The sequence below is a fragment of the Medicago truncatula genome, chromosome 3 (genome assembly GCF_003473485.1).
Source record: "Medicago truncatula cultivar Jemalong A17 chromosome 3, MtrunA17r5.0-ANR, whole genome shotgun sequence".
NCBI classification, from domain to species: domain Eukaryota; kingdom Viridiplantae; phylum Streptophyta; class Magnoliopsida; order Fabales; family Fabaceae; genus Medicago; species Medicago truncatula.
Window position 1 is genome coordinate 57,155,111 of NC_053044.1, and position 22,497 is coordinate 57,177,607.

General features: G+C 33.2%; 3 protein-coding genes across 4 annotated transcripts; 1 reads left to right on the forward strand and 2 right to left on the reverse strand.

Moving 5' to 3' along the window:
• The first annotated feature begins 1,045 nt into the window (after positions 1-1,045).
• Positions 1,046-7,137, forward strand: LOC25490283 (prolyl endopeptidase). Its single transcript, XM_013606789.3, has 12 exons — positions 1,046-1,240; positions 1,321-1,540; positions 2,031-2,231; positions 2,314-2,384; positions 2,604-2,766; positions 3,353-3,946; positions 4,162-4,542; positions 4,642-4,717; positions 4,821-4,884; positions 6,007-6,142; positions 6,391-6,504; positions 6,587-7,137. Exons 1-12 carry the CDS (start codon positions 1,140-1,142, stop codon positions 6,650-6,652), a joined length of 2,187 nt encoding a protein of 728 aa, XP_013462243.1. The 5' UTR covers positions 1,046-1,139; the 3' UTR covers positions 6,653-7,137.
• A 1,491-nt stretch (positions 7,138-8,628) lies between these two features.
• On the reverse strand, positions 8,629-12,718 carry LOC25490284 (enoyl-CoA hydratase 2, peroxisomal). 2 transcript variants are annotated; one of them, XM_013606790.3, is made up of 12 exons: positions 12,569-12,717; positions 12,380-12,441; positions 12,018-12,040; positions 11,819-11,924; positions 11,531-11,601; positions 11,285-11,357; positions 10,402-10,441; positions 10,156-10,228; positions 9,931-10,081; positions 9,485-9,555; positions 9,062-9,235; positions 8,629-8,883 (listed from the first exon to the last, which is right to left on the reverse strand). In XM_013606790.3, exons 2-12 carry the CDS (start codon positions 12,434-12,436, stop codon positions 8,796-8,798), a joined length of 927 nt encoding a protein of 308 aa, XP_013462244.1. In that variant the 5' UTR covers positions 12,437-12,441; positions 12,569-12,717; the 3' UTR covers positions 8,629-8,795. The 2 variants fall into 2 exon arrangements, with proteins under 2 accessions (XP_013462244.1, XP_039688127.1); XM_039832193.1 differs by lacking the exon at positions 8,629-8,883 and having other exon boundaries at positions 9,062-9,225; positions 12,569-12,718.
• Positions 12,719-13,767: 1,049 nt separating this feature from the next.
• On the reverse strand, positions 13,768-22,094 carry LOC25490285 (L-ascorbate oxidase homolog). Its single transcript, XM_013606791.3, has 8 exons — positions 21,714-22,094; positions 21,474-21,583; positions 20,030-20,300; positions 16,470-16,572; positions 16,028-16,373; positions 15,036-15,401; positions 14,658-14,736; positions 13,768-14,376 (listed from the first exon to the last, which is right to left on the reverse strand). Exons 1-8 carry the CDS (start codon positions 21,858-21,860, stop codon positions 14,164-14,166), a joined length of 1,635 nt encoding a protein of 544 aa, XP_013462245.1. The 5' UTR covers positions 21,861-22,094; the 3' UTR covers positions 13,768-14,163.
• Positions 22,095-22,497: the final 403 nt, after the last annotated feature.

The window sequence follows — 22,497 nt, forward strand, 5'->3', positions numbered from 1 at the left end:
CCATATGTGCAAAATTGAAATTTTTTCTCAAATAAATTAATAAAAGCAAAAAACAAAAAAAAAAATAAAAAAAATCGGTCCCGCCTCAAATGGCGGGAATGACAAAAAAAAAAAAAAAAAAAAAGCTGCCCTGCCACGATGTGACACGTGTTGGACCGGCAGCTAGTTGTTTCAAATGGCGGAAACGCACAAAAGAACAAAAAAAAAAAAAAACCAAAAGTGGGTCATTTTAGGAATTTTTTTCAAAGGGGGTCAGACTTATATTTTTTTTGGACAAAAGGGTCAGAAAAAACAAAAATTCTGATCTGACAATGTTGATCGCAACCATTTTCCTCATAGCATCTCTCGTGGTGGAATTCATCTTGGATTTCATAGAGCATCAATAAATAGCCTTGCAATAATGCATCATATTTATGCAACTCGTACACATTTTTTTCTCTAATGGTGAATAATTGTACAACTCTTAAGTAATCAACATTTTTTATATATTTTTTTATTTCTACTCAACGTTGTCTTAAATTCAAGTATAACTCAAAGAAAGTGAAATATTAAGATGCAAGTTCATCTATCAACTTACAAAATCTTGTATAGCTTTTCCATTGGATATGCGAATGAAATAATGGCTACTATCATTCTAACCTACAACTTTCTCTTATCTTTAAAATTATATACAAATCCAATAATTAGTCTTTACGATATATACATTTTTAATGACAAGTATTATTAATTAGTTGTTAGATTAATAATTAGTTACTTATTTATTCGGGTTTGAACACAAAATCTCAAAATTCTTATTCCTTAATTCAAATCAGTTGAGATACTATCCTCGCAACAACAATTTTGTTGGTAGCTCCATGAACATTGCATGTCGAGTTAAAACTTGAATTTCAAATTCTTCATTTTTTGACATTTATAATATGACTCTAACCATTAGGCTATCAAGCTGTTAAGAGGAGAATAATAAATTGACATACGTTTTTCTTTAAGGAAACTGTAGAAACTACTTATGACTCCTTCCAGTCTCAAAATAACTGTCTAATTTGTGTCATGCGTTTGTTCTTGAGAAAATATATTAACAAGTATTTAACCTTCTTTCACATTTATAAAACTTTTATCTCCTTTCTTCGGCATAGAACAGCATGGGTACCCTAGACGAACCTTTGCAATATCCCGCTGCTCGCAGAGACGACTCTGTCGTTGACGATTACCATGGCCTCAAAATCGCCGACCCTTATCGATGGTAACAACTAACTCAAATTCATTCAACCATTCTTTTTCGTTCTTCAATTTTTCTTTCATATGTTTTTTTCTTTTTTGTAGGTTGGAAGATCCTGATGCTGAAGAAGTGAAAGAGTTTGTTGAGAAACAGGTTCAATTGACGAATTCGGTGATTCAACAATGCGAAACAAGATCCAAGCTTAACGAAACAATCACAAAGCTATTTGATCATCCTCGTTATGATGCTCCTTTTAGAAGAGCCAATAAGTACTTTTACTTCCATAACACTGGTCTTCAAGCACAGGACATTCTCTATGTCCAGGTTCGCTATTGCTTTCACATCATTCGTTGGTTGAATTGTTAATGCTCTGCTTTGTTCTTTTAATTAGTCGGATTTAGGGTCTGTTTGGATTAACTTATTTACTGACATAAACACTAATGAGATTGTTTGAGAGAACTTATTGAAACAACTTATGACATGTCCAGCTTATTTAACTTAATTTTCATAAGCTCTTCAGGATAGGTTTTGAATTGATCTGATTCAGGGCCTCTTTGGATAGACTTATTTGAGTCCATTTACGGCGAAACGAAACTGTTTAAGAGAGCTTCTGGAAACCGCGTATTACATGTTCATAAGTTGCTTTCAGCTTATTTTCATAAACACTTCAGTATAGGTTATGAAAACAACTTATATGAAAATAGTTTGACATTATTTTATCTTTTGTTATAGAAATAACTCATACGTAAGCACTTGATTAATTAAGTTGTTTATCCAAACAAGTTCTAAGTTATCCTTTCTTTTCGTTTTACAGGATAGTTTGGAGGGAGAACCACAGGTTTTGCTTGACCCAAATGCCTTAAGTGAAGATGGAACTGTATCATTGAACACATTTTCGGTGAGTGAAGATGCCAAGTACTTGGCTTATGCGCTTAGTTCCAGTGGTAGTGATTGGGCGACTATAAAAGTGTTGCGTATCGAGGACAAGAATGCTGAGCCTGATAATTTATCATGGGTGAGTATCGCCGCGTGCCTTTGCTAGAAATTAAAACAGGCATAAAAAGAGACCATTGATGATTTTTAATGTTTTGTTTCAGGTTAAATTTTCCTCCATTAGCTGGACACATGATAACAAAGGTTTCTTTTATAGCCGCTATCCAGCACCCAAGTAAGTGATGTCCTTTGCTCACATTCTTTCCGGGAAGTGCATGTTTTGCAATTGCATTTGAGTTACAAATTTAGCAAATTATAAAGATGATTTGAATTGGTATTATCTATATGGAGATCTTGTAGATAACTTATGTATGATTGTACTTGGTATGGTAGGATTATTTTTATGTTGTGTTGATATGATATATGAATTTATTATTCTGCTTTTATACTGTAGAGATGGAGAAGTGGTAGATGCTGGGACTGAAACGAACTCTAACCTTTATCATATGCTTTATTATCATTTTTTGGGCACGGATCAATCAGGAGATATTTTGTGCTGGAAAGATCATGAAAACCCTAAATATTCGTTTGGAGGAATTGTTACTGATGATGGGAAGGTGCTTTATTATTGTCGTTAATTTAGAATTATCTTATATTGTCTTTATTTTTTTATGTGCATATAAAATAAGAAAACATGCAACGGATGTCTCTGCGCTTTTAGTGATTTTACCAACGTCAACGTATTTGATGATTTGCTGTTTTATGCCCTGCCCCATATTTGATTTCTAGGAGGCATCTAGTTAGATCTTCCTGATTGAACATTAGAATTTCTTGCTTTAGTAATCTCCTATGGAATCAGTTTCTCTACTCTCTACTATATTGCTTTGCATAACTTCCATTTCAGCACTTTGGTTATTAAGTGACCGAGTTTTTTTTAGGCAAGTGACTTAGTATTATAGTACAACTTTGAAAAAATGTGTTTGGTCAATAGAATCTCCCTTTCTTGAAGTGTCTTGCCATAAAACCTGAATACTAAGTTTTGAATTCTTATTCTTATGTAACAACATATCAAGGTAAGCAACTCATTGTTATGTAACTTTAGTACATCTAATTCCACGGAAGATATATTCATCACAGTATAATGTTAAATTCATGACATTTGCAACTCACTGTTATCTGATTCTGTTTTTACTTGTGATGCAGTATCTCCTCCTCTATATTAGCGAAGGGTGTGATCCAGTTAACAAACTGTACTACTGTGACATGTCTGATTTTCCCAGCATATTCGAAAGTTTTTTTAGTGCAAATTCTCCCCTCCCTTTTGTCAAACTTATTGATAATTTTGATGCAAAGTATGATTACATTGCAAATGATGACAGTGTGTTTACATTTTTAACTAATAAAGATGCTCCAAAATATAAACTAGTCCGAGTAGATTTGGAGAAACCAAACACATGGGCTGATGTTTTGCCAGAGTCTGACAAAGATGTACTTGAGTCCGCATGTGCTGTAAATGGTAACCAACTGATAGTAAGTTACTTGAGTGATGTGAAGCATCTTATACAAGTAAGAGACTTAAAATCAGGTTCCTTGCTGCATGAACTGCCAATTGACATTGGCACAGTTTATGATATTTCTGCACGGCGTGAAGATAATGTGGTTTTCATTAGCTTTACAAGCTTTCTGTCTCCCGGTATCGTTTATCAGTGCAACCTGGGAACAGGGACTCCTGATCTGAAGATATTACGTGAAATTGCAGTCCCTGGGTTTGATCGCTCCGAGTTTCAAGTCAATCAGGTACATAAAAAATCTCCGATGCTGCACCGTCCTCACTGTTAAATTGCCTGTTTTGAATTCCAGTATTTGGTATGAAAACAGGCAGCAAAGTTGTTACATTTTTAAATAGGCTGTTTTGAATTCCTTTAGTCTGTATGGGTACAGGCATGCTATTTCTTTGAGTCTGTATCATTGTTGCTTGACTTGGCCTTTTTGATGTGATTTCCACATTTCAGGTTTTTTTCCCTAGTAAAGATGGCACCAAGATCCCAATGTTCATTGTTGCAAAAAAGGATATTGTTTTCGATGGTTCACACCCGTGTCTGTTATATGGATATGGTGGTTTTAACATCAGTATTACACCATCCTTCAGTGTTAGTCGCATTGTACTCACAAAACATTTAGGTTTTGTTTACTGCATTGCGAATATTCGTGGTGGTGGAGAATATGGGGAAGAATGGCATAAAGCAGGTTCCCTTGCTAAAAAACAGAATTGCTTTGATGACTTCATTTCTGCCGGTGAATACCTTGTGTCCACGGGTTATACCCAACCCAGAAAGTTATGCATCGAAGGTGGAAGCAATGGTGGACTTCTTGTTGGTGCTTGCGTAAATCAGGTCTGGTTCATTTGCTTTGTTTTTCCATTTCTAAGCCACACTTCCCATTCAACAGCTCTCTATTTATGCTAGATTTTTTCCTTTCCTTTATCTGTACAGAGACCTGAGCTCTTTGGCTGTGCATTGGCTCATGTTGGCGTTATGGACATGCTACGGTTCCACAAATTTACCATAGGTTTGTTTAGATTCATTATGTCCAGTAGCTTGTTTAAAGAAATGCCACTTGTGATTGTTCAAAAAAAAGAAATGCCACTTGCTGATTCCTAATTGTTACTCAGGTCATGCTTGGACCTCAGATTATGGTTGTGCAGATAAGGAGGAAGAGTTTCATTGGCTAATCAAGTGAGTTTTATCCTGTCCTGAAATATCAAGGATAAATTTCAATATGTTAGGAAAGAAGTTCTATACATAAGTACCTTATTTTCTTTAATATATATCAGCGGAAAATTATTAGTAAGTGCTGTTAATGGAAGCAGGATAATGGCAGGGTCCGGTTTGAACAATTCCCATATGTGGATGGACGAAAAGGTTGCTTTTCACTAGTACTTAATTGACAGACATGTGACTAGAGTTCTCATAATATAGATGCATAACAGAGAAATAGGAATTACTTATATACTCCCTCCGGTCTCAAATGTAAGCAACTTTTTACTTTTTAGGTTCATTCAATAAATGATGTATGCGGTCTATAATATGGACCACATGCATCATTTATTGAATGAACCTAAAAAGTGAAAAGTTGCTTACATTTGAGACCGGAGGGAGTAGTACATACCAGTAAGTGAAAATCATATCTCACATCTTAAATATCTGTGAGACAATCCCTTTGTTGGACCTTTGATTAATATCCCTTTGTTGGACTATTGTTAATCACCACCATTGGTCCATGATATCATGTTCATTTTGATTTTGTTTTCTTTTCCTGGAGTTCATAAGCTACACATGCATGGTCTGATAATCAAGTTGTTATGATATTTACAGAAGAGATAGTGTCATTGGACCAAAGTTATTTTCTTACGCCACCTTCACATGATAATTATCATTTATCAATCAATATAATCGAGGACAATAATGAACTCTATAAATATCAAAATGATGGCGACAAATATCTTGTCTTTCATGCTTTACCTGAAGCTGAATCTTGATGGTATATGTTCCGTTACAGTTCAATAATTATTTCTCACGGGGAATGGTTGGTTGGTGTAAACTCGTATATTCTAGCAGTATTGACTGCATGGTATTCATAATTATTTCCTGGCATAAGTTGAGGATTCTAATTACCATTTTATCCTCATATTTTGAGGTTCATCTAGAAAAAAGTAAATAATATATCTGCTTTCCTGTTGTTTCTCAACCATGTTTTGAAAGACAGATTGCTTTATGAACTCCCGTGGTTTTTATTATTTGGATATGTTTTGGTAGGTATGTTTTGAAATATGATTCTTTTATTATCTACTGCTTTAGGTACTCACCATTGCATAATGTCCGGCGACCTTGGGAACAGCATCCTGACAAGTCAATTCAATACCCATCAACTATGTTGTTAACGGCAGATCATGATGATCGAGTTGTGCCACTACACTCATTGAAGCTATTGGCGGTTAGTGGGCTATACAAGCATATAAATTTTTTCATTGAAACACAACTTATATTTATTGAATTATGTTGCAAGTAACAGAATAAGTGGTTATAAACTAAAGAAATTAACAAATAGTTGTCACATAGGGGGGGGATAGGTCGTCATTCTCGTGTGATCACTGGGAGGAAAATCTCATTCCAGTCATCACAATTTACCACCCTTTTCCTTTTCTTCTCTCTATCTCTCTAACACAATTCCAATTGCTGCAGACCATGCAGTATGTGCTATGTAGTAGCTTGGAGAAAAGTCCCCAAACAAACCCTATAATTGGTCGCATTGACTGCAAAGCTGGACATGGAGCGGGTCGTCCAACAAAGAAAATGGTAACAATTATGGTTTCAGGTTGTTTTTCCTTTATCTACATTTTATATATTATGTCTGAAGTTGATTATATATATTTGTCAGATCGACGAAGCTGCCGATCGGTACAGTTTTATGGCAAAAATGTTAGAAGCACATTGGATTGAATAGAGCCCACTCGATCACAGTATATATAAGAATGGAATAAAATTTCTTTCAGGCAATGCCGGCAAACCAATTCATTTCTCTGTTCACTTCCAACAAGAAAACATTTTGAACATGAGATTGTTAGCGAAGTGGGAATATGATTAAGTTACCATGCTACCATATACCCAAATGAATCGTCAATCATTTATTTTGAATTATTTTCAAATAAATATTTGAAAGTTGTTATAAAAACATTGGTACTTCAGAAATTGATGTGGTAAAACTTCAATTACTTGCCTGTAAACTTTCCGGAATATTTAAAGGGTCATGCTAACTTGTGCCCTTATTGTTAACTTGTTCCTAAGGACACAAGTTATGTGCCCTAAGGGCACAAGTTAAACAACCCAAAGAGAGCAACTATGTATTAAAAAACATATGTTAACTTTTAAGAAGTTGAATGTATGACTTTTGATACGTATATTTCTATAATGAATTCTTTAACATGTGTACACAAGTTAGCATTTGCCCTAAATATGGAAGGATCGTTTGATAAGTAATCTTTTCTCAGGCTTTCATTGGATGCTAACTGCGTCGAATGTCTACAAACTCTTTTGTTATTTTGAAAGCAATGGTTGGAACTTGGAACCAACAATTTCTAAAGAGAACATTTATTTTCTAAAAACCAAGAATGTGAATAACAACAGGAAGCAAATCAAGGAAATAAATACATGTATTCCAACCCAAGGATACCGATTCACTTGGTAAAATAAAGTATGATTGTTGTTTCTACTATATATAAGAACAAAATTGTGCTTTAGAGAGTGGTAGTAGACATCCTAGTGTGGACAAAAAAACCAAAAACTGAACTGCTGAACTGAACCAAACAAAATACTGAACCATTACTAAGAATTCTGAAACTGAACTGAAACAGTTTGATTTGAAATAGTTCGGAACAGTTCGGTTCGGTAACTAAAATTCAATTTCGTTTGTTTTTATTCATATTTTTTTTCAATGTATCAATAATAACAGTTCGATTCGATTTGAAACAGTTCAGTTCGAAATGCACAGCAGTTCAGTTCGATTCAGTTTTCATCCTGAATTGCACCATTTTCACCCCTAGACAGCCATACATAAAAAGGTATTTCCCTCTTTAAGCTTAGCATCAAAAAAAGTATCATCGTCAAAATTTTCTCACCCTTTCAAAAATTTCTTCGTACAAATACTTGCCTGAAAAAAAAAAATACTAATTAAAACATAAGCTTAAAATTCTTGTCAAAATTATACTTCAAAGTTTTCTACTTCAATTACTACCTTTCAACAATTGAAGAATACCTCGGGTGAGAAAGTAACAATTACTCCAAAGTTTTCTACTTTAAACCCTAATTTCCCCATTTATCAAAATTTAATTATATTTCCCGGTAAAATTAAAATTGATTTTAGACAAATCATAATCTTGATTTAAAAATTAAGTTTAAGGAAGTTAGATAAAAGAAATAGACAACCGGACCTTTTTTCTTTCATTATTACATAGGAGTGTTGAGAAGTGAAAATCGCAAACTCTAAACTAGCGTCTCAACATATCAAATGTTTGTACAATTTTTTTTTTTCAATTGGAGTTGTATAAGACGACAACCAAACCATATTCACTTGATTTTGAAAATAATAAAAACTTGATTGGCTCATAAAGTTCAAAAGACCATAATTACTTGGTCCAAATTAAAGGATTAAAAAATACAATAAAGTCAAAATTGAATTTAATACATTAGTGATTTAAACTGCAATAATAAACTCATGTTATTACTGCAAGTTTCATATAAAATTTGTATGAAAGAAATCATGAATCAGGGAAAAGTCAAACCATTAGTTTACTTGGTACTGCAAGTAACTCATTATTGTATTCAAATACCTTTTTTTTTTTAACATTTATCAAACACTATTGCATTAAATTTAAAATCGCCATCAGTGCATTTAGGTATTATTGTAAACATAAAAGGATAGTATAAGAGTGAGAAAAAATTGTAACTAGAAAAAATTCTCTTTGTAACAGAAACGGTAAGAACAATACTTATGGTACTGTGTCTAAATTTAGTCCTTATTCCAAACATAAATAACTGGACGGCATAACTTGCTCATTTAGGCATTATTATCTGAGCTATATTCAACTCCTTCAAAGTGATGAGTTCAAACCACGCAGATCAACGGAACCAGAAAGGACTGTCCGTTTTCTCTCTTTCACCAATGTCCTATAAATAACCCTGCACAATTTTAAATATTCAACTTATAAAATGAACCTGAATTTCCCATGTATTCAAATAGGACAGCGAGAAACTTTAGGTAACAAAAGTATGTTCGAAACTTTTAGATAACAAAAATATGATAGAAGGGTATAGTAAAAAATAATATCTTTATGAATGTATCGAACAGTGAACCTACCTCGAGCCTTCAAGCCACATCTCGGTAACAAGAGTCTCACCAGGGTAGACATGTAGAAGAAAACGGCCGGTTATGCTTTTTATCCTGTCGGGATCTCCTTTGCATATACTTTTGATAATTGCCCTTACCGCAAATCCTAATGTGCACAACCCATGCAATATTGGCTGCGAGAATCTTTGGCAATCAGTTAAAAACATTAGATTAGCCGTGCAATCGAGAAAATCTATATAATAAAAAATGATCACAAAAAGAATAGTCACAAATTGATGATGTTATATCTTAATTGCTAAATAACCCCTTTGTCTATGTATTTAATTCATATGACCAATCCTCTTCAAACAAGCACAACAGTAATTTAAATAGGGTAAAAATTACAATCCAATTGAACTTCTGGAATTCAAAAGACAGGATGAGAGTACTAACCCGGCAACCTTTGCAAACAGGGGATCCGAATGCAGAGGATTGTAATCACCAGATAGTCTGTAGAGCAATGCCTGCCAAACAGAAAATATATTCAGAGTTTGTATATCGTAAATCACAATGGAGCATGTCTAAAGCTTTCAGACAATTTGACACCTAAAAGAGACAAGACTCTACATTATAGTATATCTACTAACCAAAGTTGTAAAGTATTTAAGAAAATGTAAAAGCTCAAAACCCCACATAGTAGGCATGAGTTCATGTCTAAGAGCAAAATTTGTTACAAAGAGGGTAATAGGGAAGGCAAGGAAAACGTAAAGACTGTAAATCCCGTGTAATAGCATTATTTCATGTCTTAAGGAAAGGGGGAAAGGAAAAGGAAAAAAAAAAAATTCTTGTAAATGAACAAGCCAATTTATTTCAAATAGGATTGAATAGCTACAGCATACCTGAGATGGGTGCGTACGATCCTCAAACACTGCAAAAGGCTTACTTTCAGGAATTTTTACAGCAGATGTCTGGTTTGAAGGGTAATTTGAGTAAGAAAATGGTTTAGATGTCTTCGAGAAGCCACCAGCACCACGCAGATAGACCGTTGTCCTGCAAGCAACTCACTAGTTACTACTAGAGTGTGAGTGTAACAAAACATTAAAAGGAAAGTTTTCGGTTTTTACCTGTTCATGCATAATAAATCGCCAGACTCTTTCTCGTAACTTTTTGTTTCAATCTCCAAAATTGCTGCTTTGCCTGAAATTTAAGCAACATCGTGTCTTCAAGAAGAATTTAAGAGTAAAAGGAATAAAAAAAAATCGACAACACAAGCACAGCAGAACGTTAAAGATGTGAAAGTATAAGTGAAAACTGTGCAGCCAACACATGTACAGCAGATGGTTAAGTAAAAACTCTTATGGCAATTCAACCTTTGTCATGCAATCCTGCGAGGCTGACTTTATTTTGTATCTGTAACAATAAAAGATTAAGAGAAAATAATCAGATATCAACCTGAGGATGCTCACAAAAATCACTACTATTTCAGAATATCATACTTGTAAAGGTCAGGTGTGGAAATGGAGAGATATTTTGGGGTCGAAGAAGTTTGTTTAAAAGAATCTAATGCAAATTAGATAGACAGAATTTAGTCATACAAAATCTAATCTTCATCACTTACTTGCATCAGATCATTTTACCTGCATTTTAATTAAAAACGTAGTCGTCATCCCATTCTTCTCAAGTAAACGTGGTTTTAGTATATTTTACTTACTAAGTCATATTGGTATGTAAATGCCACAAAGAAAAAGCAAACTATTTCACATATGCATGGAAATGATGACAATTTCATAAAGGTTTTCATTTCTACAAGATGTGAGCATCTATAACATAAAATTTCATTCACGTCTATTATCAATTTGATTTTCCTTGGAATTTCATTTAAAATGTTGATGTATTGAGCTAAATTTGGAACAAGAAAACATTACTGAACATTTTACTCAAGTGTCATAGAATGCCAAATACTACATCCGTTCCTTTTTAATTGTCACATTTTGACATTTTACACAAACCAAGATAATCAACAATTGATACTACTTTTGATGCAATAAGCTATACTTTTACTATAATGACCTTATTCATTTAATATCCATTTCATATATTTCTCTCTCCACAAGAAATAACTAAGGATAATATTGGTAAAACAACATTTAATGTTGCATTGAACTTTGAAAGTGACAGTTAAATAGGAACAAAAAATTTCTCCAAAAGTGACACTTAAAAAGGAACGGAGGGAGTATTCATTAAAAACCTTACATGGCAGCTGGAAGGAAACGGTTTGCACAGCTCTATGTATTGTTGTCCATGCAGCAGAAGGCGTGGATCATATCTGTCATGCATAAAGTTCTACTTCAGGTTAAATATCAGAAGAGGCAAAAAGGGAAGATCACATGGACTCAATCAATATGACAGAAAACGGAGTGTAAAACTTAAAAGAATTATGCATTCATCCATAAAATAAATTCATGAAGTGTAAGCAGTAAGCACAAACATATTACTTACTGTAAGCCCGGAATATCAAAACCACTTGGCAATGATTCAAGTGAAAGTAAAGCAGCAAACGTAGGCAAGACCTAAAGAGCAGAAAATGATGCATAAGTGAGAATTTTTTAGCAACACTGTCTCAGCAAGATTCTGTTACATTACACATATACCAAGAATATCTTAAAAATAGCAAAGTTCTAACAAACTTCTAACCATCAGAACAATTGGACATAAAATTTATGTTACAAGAGAATAAAAGGCTTAAAGCAAACATTTAACACTAATATAATTTGAAAATAAAAATACCTTGATAAACTGCTGACCATTTTCATGGTAAACATATTTAAGCTCGTCTTCATCAACAGCATTCGATGCACATGCCCCTATGCCTAAAGCGTAAAGTGCTACATCTCTGTTGAACATGTATTTGAAGCATGATTAGATTACTCATACATTTTCTTTTCATTGAAATTCATTTCAACAAATTTATTTTTGTTGATCTTACCTTTCAGTATAAGAGTAGGTGGTCTGCAGTCCATGGTTCCATGCAATCAAAATGAAAATAAAAGTTTAGAATTGAATATAGTCTCTGTTTGGGTAAACAAGTTAATTTAGCGTTTGTGTTTGGCAATGTCAGATTTTTAGCTTACAGCTTATAAGCTCATATGACATGCAAAAAAAAAAGAAGAAGAATCAGCGTATTGAATTGGAATATACTAGCTAGCAGAAAAGAACGAAGGTAGCACGTTTTATTTTTATAAATTTGGCGTTTATGATAATAATAGTATATGGTTTTGTTGTGTATTGTTATGAGTATGACACTTTTGTGTACCAAAATCTAAGAACAAAAGAGAAAGAGATACATACATCTTGAAAGTTGTGGGAAATTGCGAGTGCAGGGTCGAAATCTGATGTACCCGCCATCAAGCCTGTAAGAACGACCGATCAATCACGAAAGCAAATTAAACTAAAATGAATAATTACACTCTCAATCGAAGGTTATTGTTATGATTGAGAGAAAATAAAGATGCAGATGTAAGTTGCGTGTTTGCTTACCTTCGCAGGTTCAACGGGATTAGGCTTCTTCTGCAAACTATTAGAAATGAACATCAATTTTTTTATCTATCTTTTTTTTTTTTTTTTTTTTTTTATAATTTATTTTTTGACAGCATACAATGATGTGTTAATGTTCCCTTGTTCAATGAGAAAGTGATAGTCACTATGCACTTGCCACATATGGTCGTAGTACAATGTACTTGGACAAACATCGTTTCTAGAGAGAAATGGTAATTGCATTGCATATAGTTGAATTGTCACACCAATTTAGGTGATAATTTAAAATGTTTTGATTGTTTGAATGTGTAAAATTGTTTTGAACTGTTAATCTATCCCATTAAATTCAATTGCATCCGTATAACCATTCTTTAAACAATTACATACATGTTCTTATTTCTCTTTTTATTTATTTTTTGTCCAAAAAAAAAAAGAAACAAAAGATTCATCTCAAAATTGTTACTTATATATAAATAAAATAGTACTTCATCTCTCTGTTTTTTTTAATTGTCAGTTATATAAATAAAATTTGCTATTTTCGAAATAAAATAATTGTCACAATTTATTCGCTAACTTTCAAAGTCCAAATAAATTCTAACAATTGAGGGACATAGTAGCAGTGTGTTTCACAAAAATTTCGAAACAATATCGGCATCACACTTTTTTTTTTTTTTTTTGAATAGGCAAAATTTTATTGAACCGAAAACTCATGTAAGACGCAAAGAGTCGGTATAATCAACAATACAAGGATGCCGCCTATAGGCGTAACATCCAACCTCCAACACCAATCCGGCGAGGACACCAAAAAACCAAACTACAAAACAAACATGGCGTAAGCTGTGACTCTGAAATCTAATTACAAACACCAAAATTCAATCCCATAGCTATGCCTCATCCATTCCATAACTGCCCCATGGGGACACACCGCACCAACAGCCGCTGGCCAGGAAAAAACAGCAGCTGAAAAGCTGCGCGCATGACAGCAAACAGCCCCAGCAGCAACTGTTCTGTGAGGGAGAAACAACTGCGAGGGAGAAACAACTGCCGGAAGGTATCAAAGTTACGTTCAAATTTTAAATCATATTCTTGTTTATGTCAACTATTATATGCCAGTGGTTACCAACACAGATTCAGTTTGGTCTCTTATGTTAATCATACTTGAGCTTCAAAATCACAATATGCTGTTACAAAAAGACACCGCGGAAGTGAAAAGGATATGTATATTATATTATAGCAATTGAAACTCATAGAGTTCCACGTTCAATACATCAAATGAATCAGCTGCTTAGCTAAGTGTGAAATACCAACTTCTGCAATTCTTTTCACCATACTTTATAATAATACTAGTAAAATTTTAGATAATACAAAGGGAACATATATATATAGTATTCTTTTTCGGCTGGGAAAGAATGTGACCTCGAGCTGAGGTCTTTCAGACTCAAACGTGGTGGTCGTTCTTGATTCGACAGGAGCACAACATATATATTTGAAACATTCAAACAATAAAAATAGAAGTAGATAAGTTAACTACTTTTCACGACTCTAAAGCTATAATGCCTTCTCAAGCATGGAATGGATGCTTTTAAACCTTTGCTAGCTCAAAGGGGGCGGGTATGTCTCCCACTTGCCCTACCACAAAGACGTGCATTCTTTGGAATAGGAAACTCGTCTCTGATTGAGGTTGATGCTGTGTAAACGCGTAAATAAAATTGTTGGCCAAGATACTGTCGTGCCCAAAACTCGGTCCTCAAGTTCCACATTCCAACGTTGTCAAGTGCAACATAAATAGCCGTCCATGAATAGGGATATACCTTTAACAAAATTGAAAATCATATATTGCATCAGTTAGAAACAACAAAAATTGGGGAATCTCACATAACAGAAAGAAAGCCGGAAAGGTTAAATATAGAAACAAATTTTTATTCCAAAGTCTCACACACTGATTAAACACTGCTTCTATGTATAGGACAGCTAGTTAGGTAGTTGTAAATCAACAAACTGAACGTCTAAGTAACCAACCAACTAGTAACTGGTTGTTTGCATTCTAAATTACTAACTCTACCCAATAACAACTATATAATATGATTCTCACCTGAGTGGTGCAACGCGCTACTGCATCTCGAAGATTGTACCCGTTTCTGCTAGAAGTTGTCCACTGTCCTCCATCCATACTACACATTGAAATAATTTAAGTCATAAAGTGATAAATTTTAGAAATACCAGAGACACAATATCAATTGAAATAATTTAAGTCACAAAGTGTTAAATTTTAGAAATTCCAGAGACACAATATCAGTAACATGGTAGTTTATATATTTCTTTTACAAAAGTAAAAAACATGTTACAGTTACAAATGCCAAATAAATAAGGATTGTTTAAAGAAATTGTAATATTTAAAAATATAAGTAAATAACTAATAAGCATTAAAGTGAAAGGATAAGTAGAAGTTAAATATGTGCAGTGTGCTCACCCAACAACAAAGAAAGAGTAGCCATCAAGATGATAGCTCTGAACAATGTTCTCGTTGTTTTGGAAGACAATCTCAACAAAAGATCTGTAATCAGCTTGCATCACAGATGTGTCAAGGTAAAGGCCACCACCAGTGGGTCTCTCAGATATGCTTCCAACGCGAAAAACACCGGAGATTTTGAAGTAATCAGCGAGCTTAAGAGGCGTGTCTGGGACAACATAAGATACACTGTTTATTCCATATCTTTGCTTGCCATTAACCTGACCAGGAGAGCTAGCCAGAATGATTGTCTTTGTTGTGTTTATGAGACCGTAATGGTAGGATCCTTGTGGGTTAGGCCTTGGTCCACTTGCTGTAAGGTTAGTCCTGAAATTATGGATCATAGCTTGAGTCACAATAATCACTTCGTGCACTTTAAGTGAATCATACAAACAACGTAAATACTATATGTTGTAAGGAGTGGTCATTTATTTAAAGAGTAGGAATCGAATTCGGTATCTTAGAATTTACAGTACTCATACAAACTGTGCATGAACCACTTCTCAGTGGTTAAGGAGTAGTCGATTTAATCCTTAAAGTTATTATTTTTACAATAGTATTTGACATTGAAAATCTTTGATCATAACAATCTTTCTGAATACAATTTAGTCTATGAAAGTTTTAGAGACTAATGTGATTGAGAGTTTTAAAATTCGAAGATTGTTTTTAAAATTTCTTTAATTTCATGACACAAAATTGACATTGAATTTCAAAGACTTTTAATTGGAGGACAGGGAAACTAATAATAATTATAGTGACAATAATGACTGTTTCCGATAAGATCTGAACTATGTCCCATGAGGTTGCAAGGTAAAAACACTCGCCACTGAGCTCATAGTCGAATTTTAGATACTAAATTAATGATTCAATTAGTTAATTTTTTTATTCAAGCATACTAAATTCTGTAAAACAACAATGTAGATATTATTCAAAGCAGCTTAAAAGTGAAATACCTGATTGAGCGGGCCTGGTTCAAAGACCAATCAACTTGGATTGTAGGTCCACCAGGGGGTGGGCCTGATACTGCGCCTGCAGAATTGCTATAGCGAAGCACCGCAGTGGTGGTGAGGATCTTAGAGGAGAATCTTGTGGAAGCCACAACGTAGTAGTCCTGAGAAGGTTGATCAGCAGTTACTAGCACTGAGTAAGATTGTCCCACATGAACATCAAGTGAGGAGTATGTAGTTTGAAGTGTGTGTGTTCCTTCCACTTCTACCAACTTCAATTTGTGGTTTTGAATTCGAAAGTTAAGGGAATGTTGCAATCCCACGTTTGATATCCTAAGCCTATAAGTCTTTCCTGTTGTGTACAAATGGTGATAAGCATTAAAACAAGATTATTTATTTGTGTGTTTGCAACATTTTCTTTTTATTTAATTTAATAATAATTACCTACCTTGTTCAACATTGAATGATAATCCATTAGGTCCACGACCATTGATGAGGACTCCATCAGGTATAGGAAGCTTCTTTCCCTTATCAAGATGGGCTTTCAGAGTCTGCATAACATCCACATAATGTTAATAAATTCCTTACAGATTACAGAACTGGGAGAATTGAAGTTGAATCACATTATCATTTAGAATACTCAAATTTGATGAGATTTTAAGCAACAAAAAGAAAACTTCATTTAAAATTTGATAAGATTAGAAAATTTAAGTCAAAATATAGTACTAATCCATAAAAGTTCAAGTAATTGATTTATTGTTTTCAAAGAATATCATTTTGTTGGATATATAGGTAGTAGTATTGTATAGGTAGTTAGTATTAATATGTAATAGTAGTATATGATATAAGCAAACTTGTACTCCCTCATTGTCCATTGGGTGGCAGCAGAGGTATCTTATGCAGAAGTCGATAATATTTTATAGCCAAGAAAAGGTTTTTTAAATAATAATTTAACAAACAGTTTTTTTTATAAAAGGAATTAACAAAAGTTGATATAAAGTTTTTTTTTGGCTGAAATAGTAAAAAGTTACTAAGATTTTATGAATGAATTTCTTTTGTCAGAAGTAACAAGCATCACATGAAAACTAACTGACAAAATTTGAACCCGGATAACCATAGAAACTGTCTCGTTTATAAATTCATATGATTAAAAAAAATTCTTGGTATCCGTCATTTTCTCACGAGTTTATAGCTTATTTATATTAACTTATACTGTATTTTTATAAGTTAATTTAAGTAACTTAAAACTTACTATATGTTATCATTTTTCTCTCAATTTTACTCTTGTAATCTAAATTCAGAAAAATAAAATATTAATTAAATATAGAAAAATGCTAAAAGTGTCATTAGAGCATTGTTTAAGCATCCAAAAATAGCAACTTTTACATTGGAAATTACGCAGTTATGACTTTAACATATGTTTAACTTCTTTCAAGACAAAATTTCTATTAATAGATTCCTTAACAATGCCCTTAGGATATTGGCTAACAAAACCCTTAAATATATCACAGTATGTTTTTTCATATTTATAAGCTAGTTTCACCAAACATTATAATAAATTTAATACTAATGGTTTTTCCGTTATGTTCCTTCAAAAAATAGTTATTCCACTATGAGCGTTGTAAGTTAGCTTATGAGGCTGACCAAAAAAAAAAAAAAAAAGCAAAAAAGTTAGCTTATGAGTAAGCGTATCAAATTCACAGCGTGTCGTCCCCGCTGTATTGCATTGAAGGTTCAAATTCATGAAGTCTCTAATAAGTGATCACCGCTTGGCAACTTGCTTAAATTAAACACATAGTCAGATCGGATAGAAGAGGGTTATCCCTTGGCACACAACTCAAAATGGAATGAAAAAACAATGCAATTTGTCATAAAGGAGTAAATTTGTTTCATTGCCGCCAATCCAAGTTTGACGATTAAATCTGTATTCTAGTAAGAATATTTGGGGGATGAAACTGTAACCACTTCGTAATTAGCCAGCAAACCAGTTTCTATATTGATTGCGTAGCATTTTCCAATATTGAACGCGTCGTTCATTTTAAAAACTGCTGTGGGAGTGGGGACTACTATGTGATAGAGACTAGACCACAAAAAAAGTTGAGTAGTTCTTGTTTTTTTACTAGCTTGGAGAATCATTTGAATCCATTCCTAACATCTCCAATGCTAGAACCATATTTGTATTCTTCAAGCATTTTGGTGGGGTTCAAAACTGCTGCCACATATGTATTAAAAACATCTTTTCATTTTTACTCCAATGCAAAGAACAATATTTATGTTCTTAACTTACATTATAGTCCTACATATGGCCCCACATGTTTTTATTTATTTCAATACTTTTTTTTTTGTCAAGTAGCCTAGTGGCTAGAACTCACACAATTAAATTGTGGAGAAGTGGAGTGTCCAGGGTTCGAACTCCTGCCCCTGCATATAATATGCCATATCCCTACCAACTGAGTTAAGCTCACGGGGATTTATTTCAATACTTTTAAATTAAAAGACTTATTTAAGTATTATTTTTAATAAAATTAAATAATGAAAAAAATACATATATTATTATCTAATTAAGAAAAGAAATACATAATTTATACAATTCTTCCCAACGGTAAGTATATTTATTCTTCATAACAATAATGAATGTTTTCTTTTATTTATAATAATAAAAATTCTAGAATCTACACCCACTACCCAGTATACTACGTTTTGAGACTATCCAGTATACTATATTCTCTCAAAACTCCTCAACTGCCATTACCGTCTCCCATTTTCCTTAATTCTTTCATCTTCAGTTTTTCTAACTTCCTAGTTATTGCATTTTTTTAACAGTTCTCTCACATATTTCATACCAATCTGAGATAAAAAAATCAAGAGAAAAACTTATATTGAAGAAGCAGAAAAAAAACTCAAATCTCAAATTGAAGGAAAAAACTCAGATTCAAATGGGGAAAACGAAACTCGGATTTAAGATGATGAAATTGGTTGTTTTGATTTGTGATTTTTCAATTGAAATTATATAATTTGGAATTTAAGTTATTTGATTTAGTTTTTGGATTTTGATTTTGCATCTTCTCTCTCTTTCATATGCTTTTTCTGACCCTTTTCCCGCTAGAACTTGTTCTCCCTGAAAAACATTTTCTCCAGCCTGTCCTCCATGTCAGCCAACTCAAATGGGACATAGAACTAGAACGGGTTCTTGAAGCTTTAGAACCTTTCTGAAGAACAGCGCTAAACTTATGTTTGAAACAATCTACGGTATATAAAGAAATGAAAATAGAACTTAATTTTTTACCATTTTTTTAAATTCATATAAAGAAATGAAAATAGAATCCCTGCGAATTTAACTTAGTAATATTACATATTATATGCAGAGGTCGGAGTTTGAACCCCGGAAACCTCACTTCTCCACATTTAAATTCATGTGTATAATAATTTGGATGATCGTTCGATCGATAAAAATATTCGACTTTCTTCATATCTAATTTAAAAATACAAATAAAGTTTTTTAATTGTTTGATGGTGTAACATATACTCCCCCCATTTTTAAATATAAACAAAATTGACTTTTTAGATTCATTCATTTATCATATACACCCTTTTTTTTTATACAAAAAGGGCAAAGCCCAACAAAAGCACTCTCTAACTAATGAGTGAATGAATATATTATATATGAGAATGAAATATTACTCCCTTCGTCCCAATTTAACTGAGCTAGTTTAACTTTTCATACGGATTAAAAAAAGTGTATAAATGAAATAGAGAGAAAAATGATTTTGAGTGTCTTTGGTAAGTATTGGTGCATTCTTCTTTATCATAAATGTAAAGTAGAATATATTGAATTAAGAATAGTAAAAGTAGTATTAATTAGAGTTATAATTGAAAAAAAAATAATTAATGTTGTATTGAAAACTGAAATGAGTCAAGATTACTGTGACAATAATTTTTTATAAATGACTCAGTTATTATGGGACGGAGCGAGTATAAAAGAAGGCAAGTTAATTAATTGTATCATACCGTATGGTTGGACTTGTACCAATCACCAATAAGGACAGTGTAATCTCCAGCTGGTTCAGGGAAAGGGACTGGAATTCTAGGTCTACTGAGTATCCTAATGCCTCCAAAACCACCAGCTGCTTTTTGAAATGCTAGAGATGGAAAGTAGTAAAAGCTTCCAATTTGATCCTTCACTTGAAGAATATATGTGAAGTTCCTCCCTGGTGGGATGGGGCATGTTGTTCCCGAAACACCATCTTCGAATGAGTTCCTTCTCTGCTGGATCCCATTCCTGCAATTTCATTCAATTAAATCCACATTCCTTAAATGGATTGTCACATTGCCATATCTACAGTCTACCACTCAATTCATGTAATAGTATTTAAAAATCTACCACTAAATGTGCCATATAATAAAAGCTTTAACTAATATGGTCATTTTTGGGGTACAATTATATGTCATTTAATGGAGAATTATATATATTTTTATTTAAAAAAAGTTATTAGAAAATTACTTACATTTTTTTACAATCAGAAAAAAGTACTGTAATTGTAAACTTTCATTAACAGATTCACTCTCACTTATCATAACTGTTTATTTAAAAATTTATGAAAATAATTTCTAAATTAAAAAACTTTTTTTGACAAACAACTGTATATAACTTTTTTTAAATTAAAACATTTAAAAAGTGGCGCACGTGATTTTGGACAAAACCAGGATGGAGTAGGTGGTAAGCTATAATGGAATCCAGCAAGCTAACAGCCAACGAAAATAGTAAAAGGTAAATTGATGATGGATGGATCCATGGATGGGCCATAATGTAAAGTGTAAGTGTTGCGTTTTTTTCAACCTTACATAATGACCAACTTCAACAACTACTTCTGGAAACTTTTACTTACTCTCTTCAATTCAATTTCCCTTTCTACATTTACTAGTTCTACAACGAGTAGTTTCTTCCACCACATAATTCCGACAATATGCCATAATGGTTGCTTTCTTGTTAGTCCAAATTTATGAATTAGATTATCACTCCCAACTAGTAACATTAATACCTAATTCCATCAAGTACCAAAATCATGTGCTTTTGCTCTTTTAGAAATGAAAAAAATGTGACAAAAATAAATAAGAATGAAAAAACAAGTGAACCAGATCTGGATCCGTGTCTAGTGTCCACACATTTGATCCGGCACATGGGAGACTTCTTTAGTGCTGCCACTATTTAGCTAGAGTCATATAACAAACATCCAAAGTGGAGAATTGCCTTTTTCATTTTGATGGATAAATCCAACCCACATCAGCATCAAACAAACATACCCTTAAGTGCGTCGACACTAATCACATGATTTGGTTTTAATTAACCTTTTGTGCTTTGAGTTTTATATTGTTACTTATAAATCTATTTTAAAATGGTAAATTGAAAGGGCTAATAATGTAAATGTTTGAACAGAGAAGAAAGAGCTTGTACCATGAGATGAGAAAGGGTTCATTCAAACTGTTGAAGACATTGATAATGAGGTTGTCGTTTGTAACAGAATGAATGTCTGGACCAGGGAATTGGCCATTGATCAATATACCCTGTGAAAATTAAATAAATAAATAAAAAAAAATGGAGTTAAATGTTATGAAATTGAAACATATAATATAGGAAGAAAACAAAAGCATGAGAAAGTGAGTGAGATTGAGATTTGATTTGAAACACACGTACCCTTTGACGAACTCCAAGTGGGTAAATGTCACCGTAAGTAACATTCCAGTTGAAGAATTTATAGGGATCTTCAGCTGAAGTAATGTGAAACAAAGAAGTAGAAACACATAGAAGCAAGGCTCCAACAGCAGCTAAATTGAGAGTCATTTTGCTCCCACACACTTAACTAACAAAAAATCTTTTGCCTCTCTACGCGGCAATGCTTACTCTAAATAGTTGTAATGTTTAATTGGAGAGAGAGAAAGAGACTTTTAAAAGAGGTGGGGGAGGGGTCAGAAATGATTAGGGAGGTGCGGTGGAAGAAGAGAAGGGAGTGATGTGTACTGGTATGTATTAAAGTGTAAAAAATGTTAAAATAAAAGAGAGGGAAAAATTTGAGGGAATTCATTTGGAAGGATATAGTATTGGACAAATCTTAATAATAATAATGTTTTTGCTTCAAAGGGTGGAAATGAAATGGGGAGTGTCGGTCGTGGGGTCCACAGAAGAAGGTTAATAATTATAGTGGGTTTGTCTTCCACATGGCTTTCCTTTACAACCTGCAACTGTGGGTGACTAGGTGGGGAAATGTTTTTGTTTGTTTTCATTCCTACGGGCGAAGCACGGTGATTCGCGCGAACACATGTGACTTCTTGTTTCAAACACCTCAAGAGAAGCCTCGAAGGCCACTTATCTGATAGATTTTCTATGCTCACGGTATAGTTTAGTGATACTACTTTTTAAAGAAATTTATTGATATTTTTTTAATTTGTTTAAATATGTATTTCATCTTTGCAATTAGGGG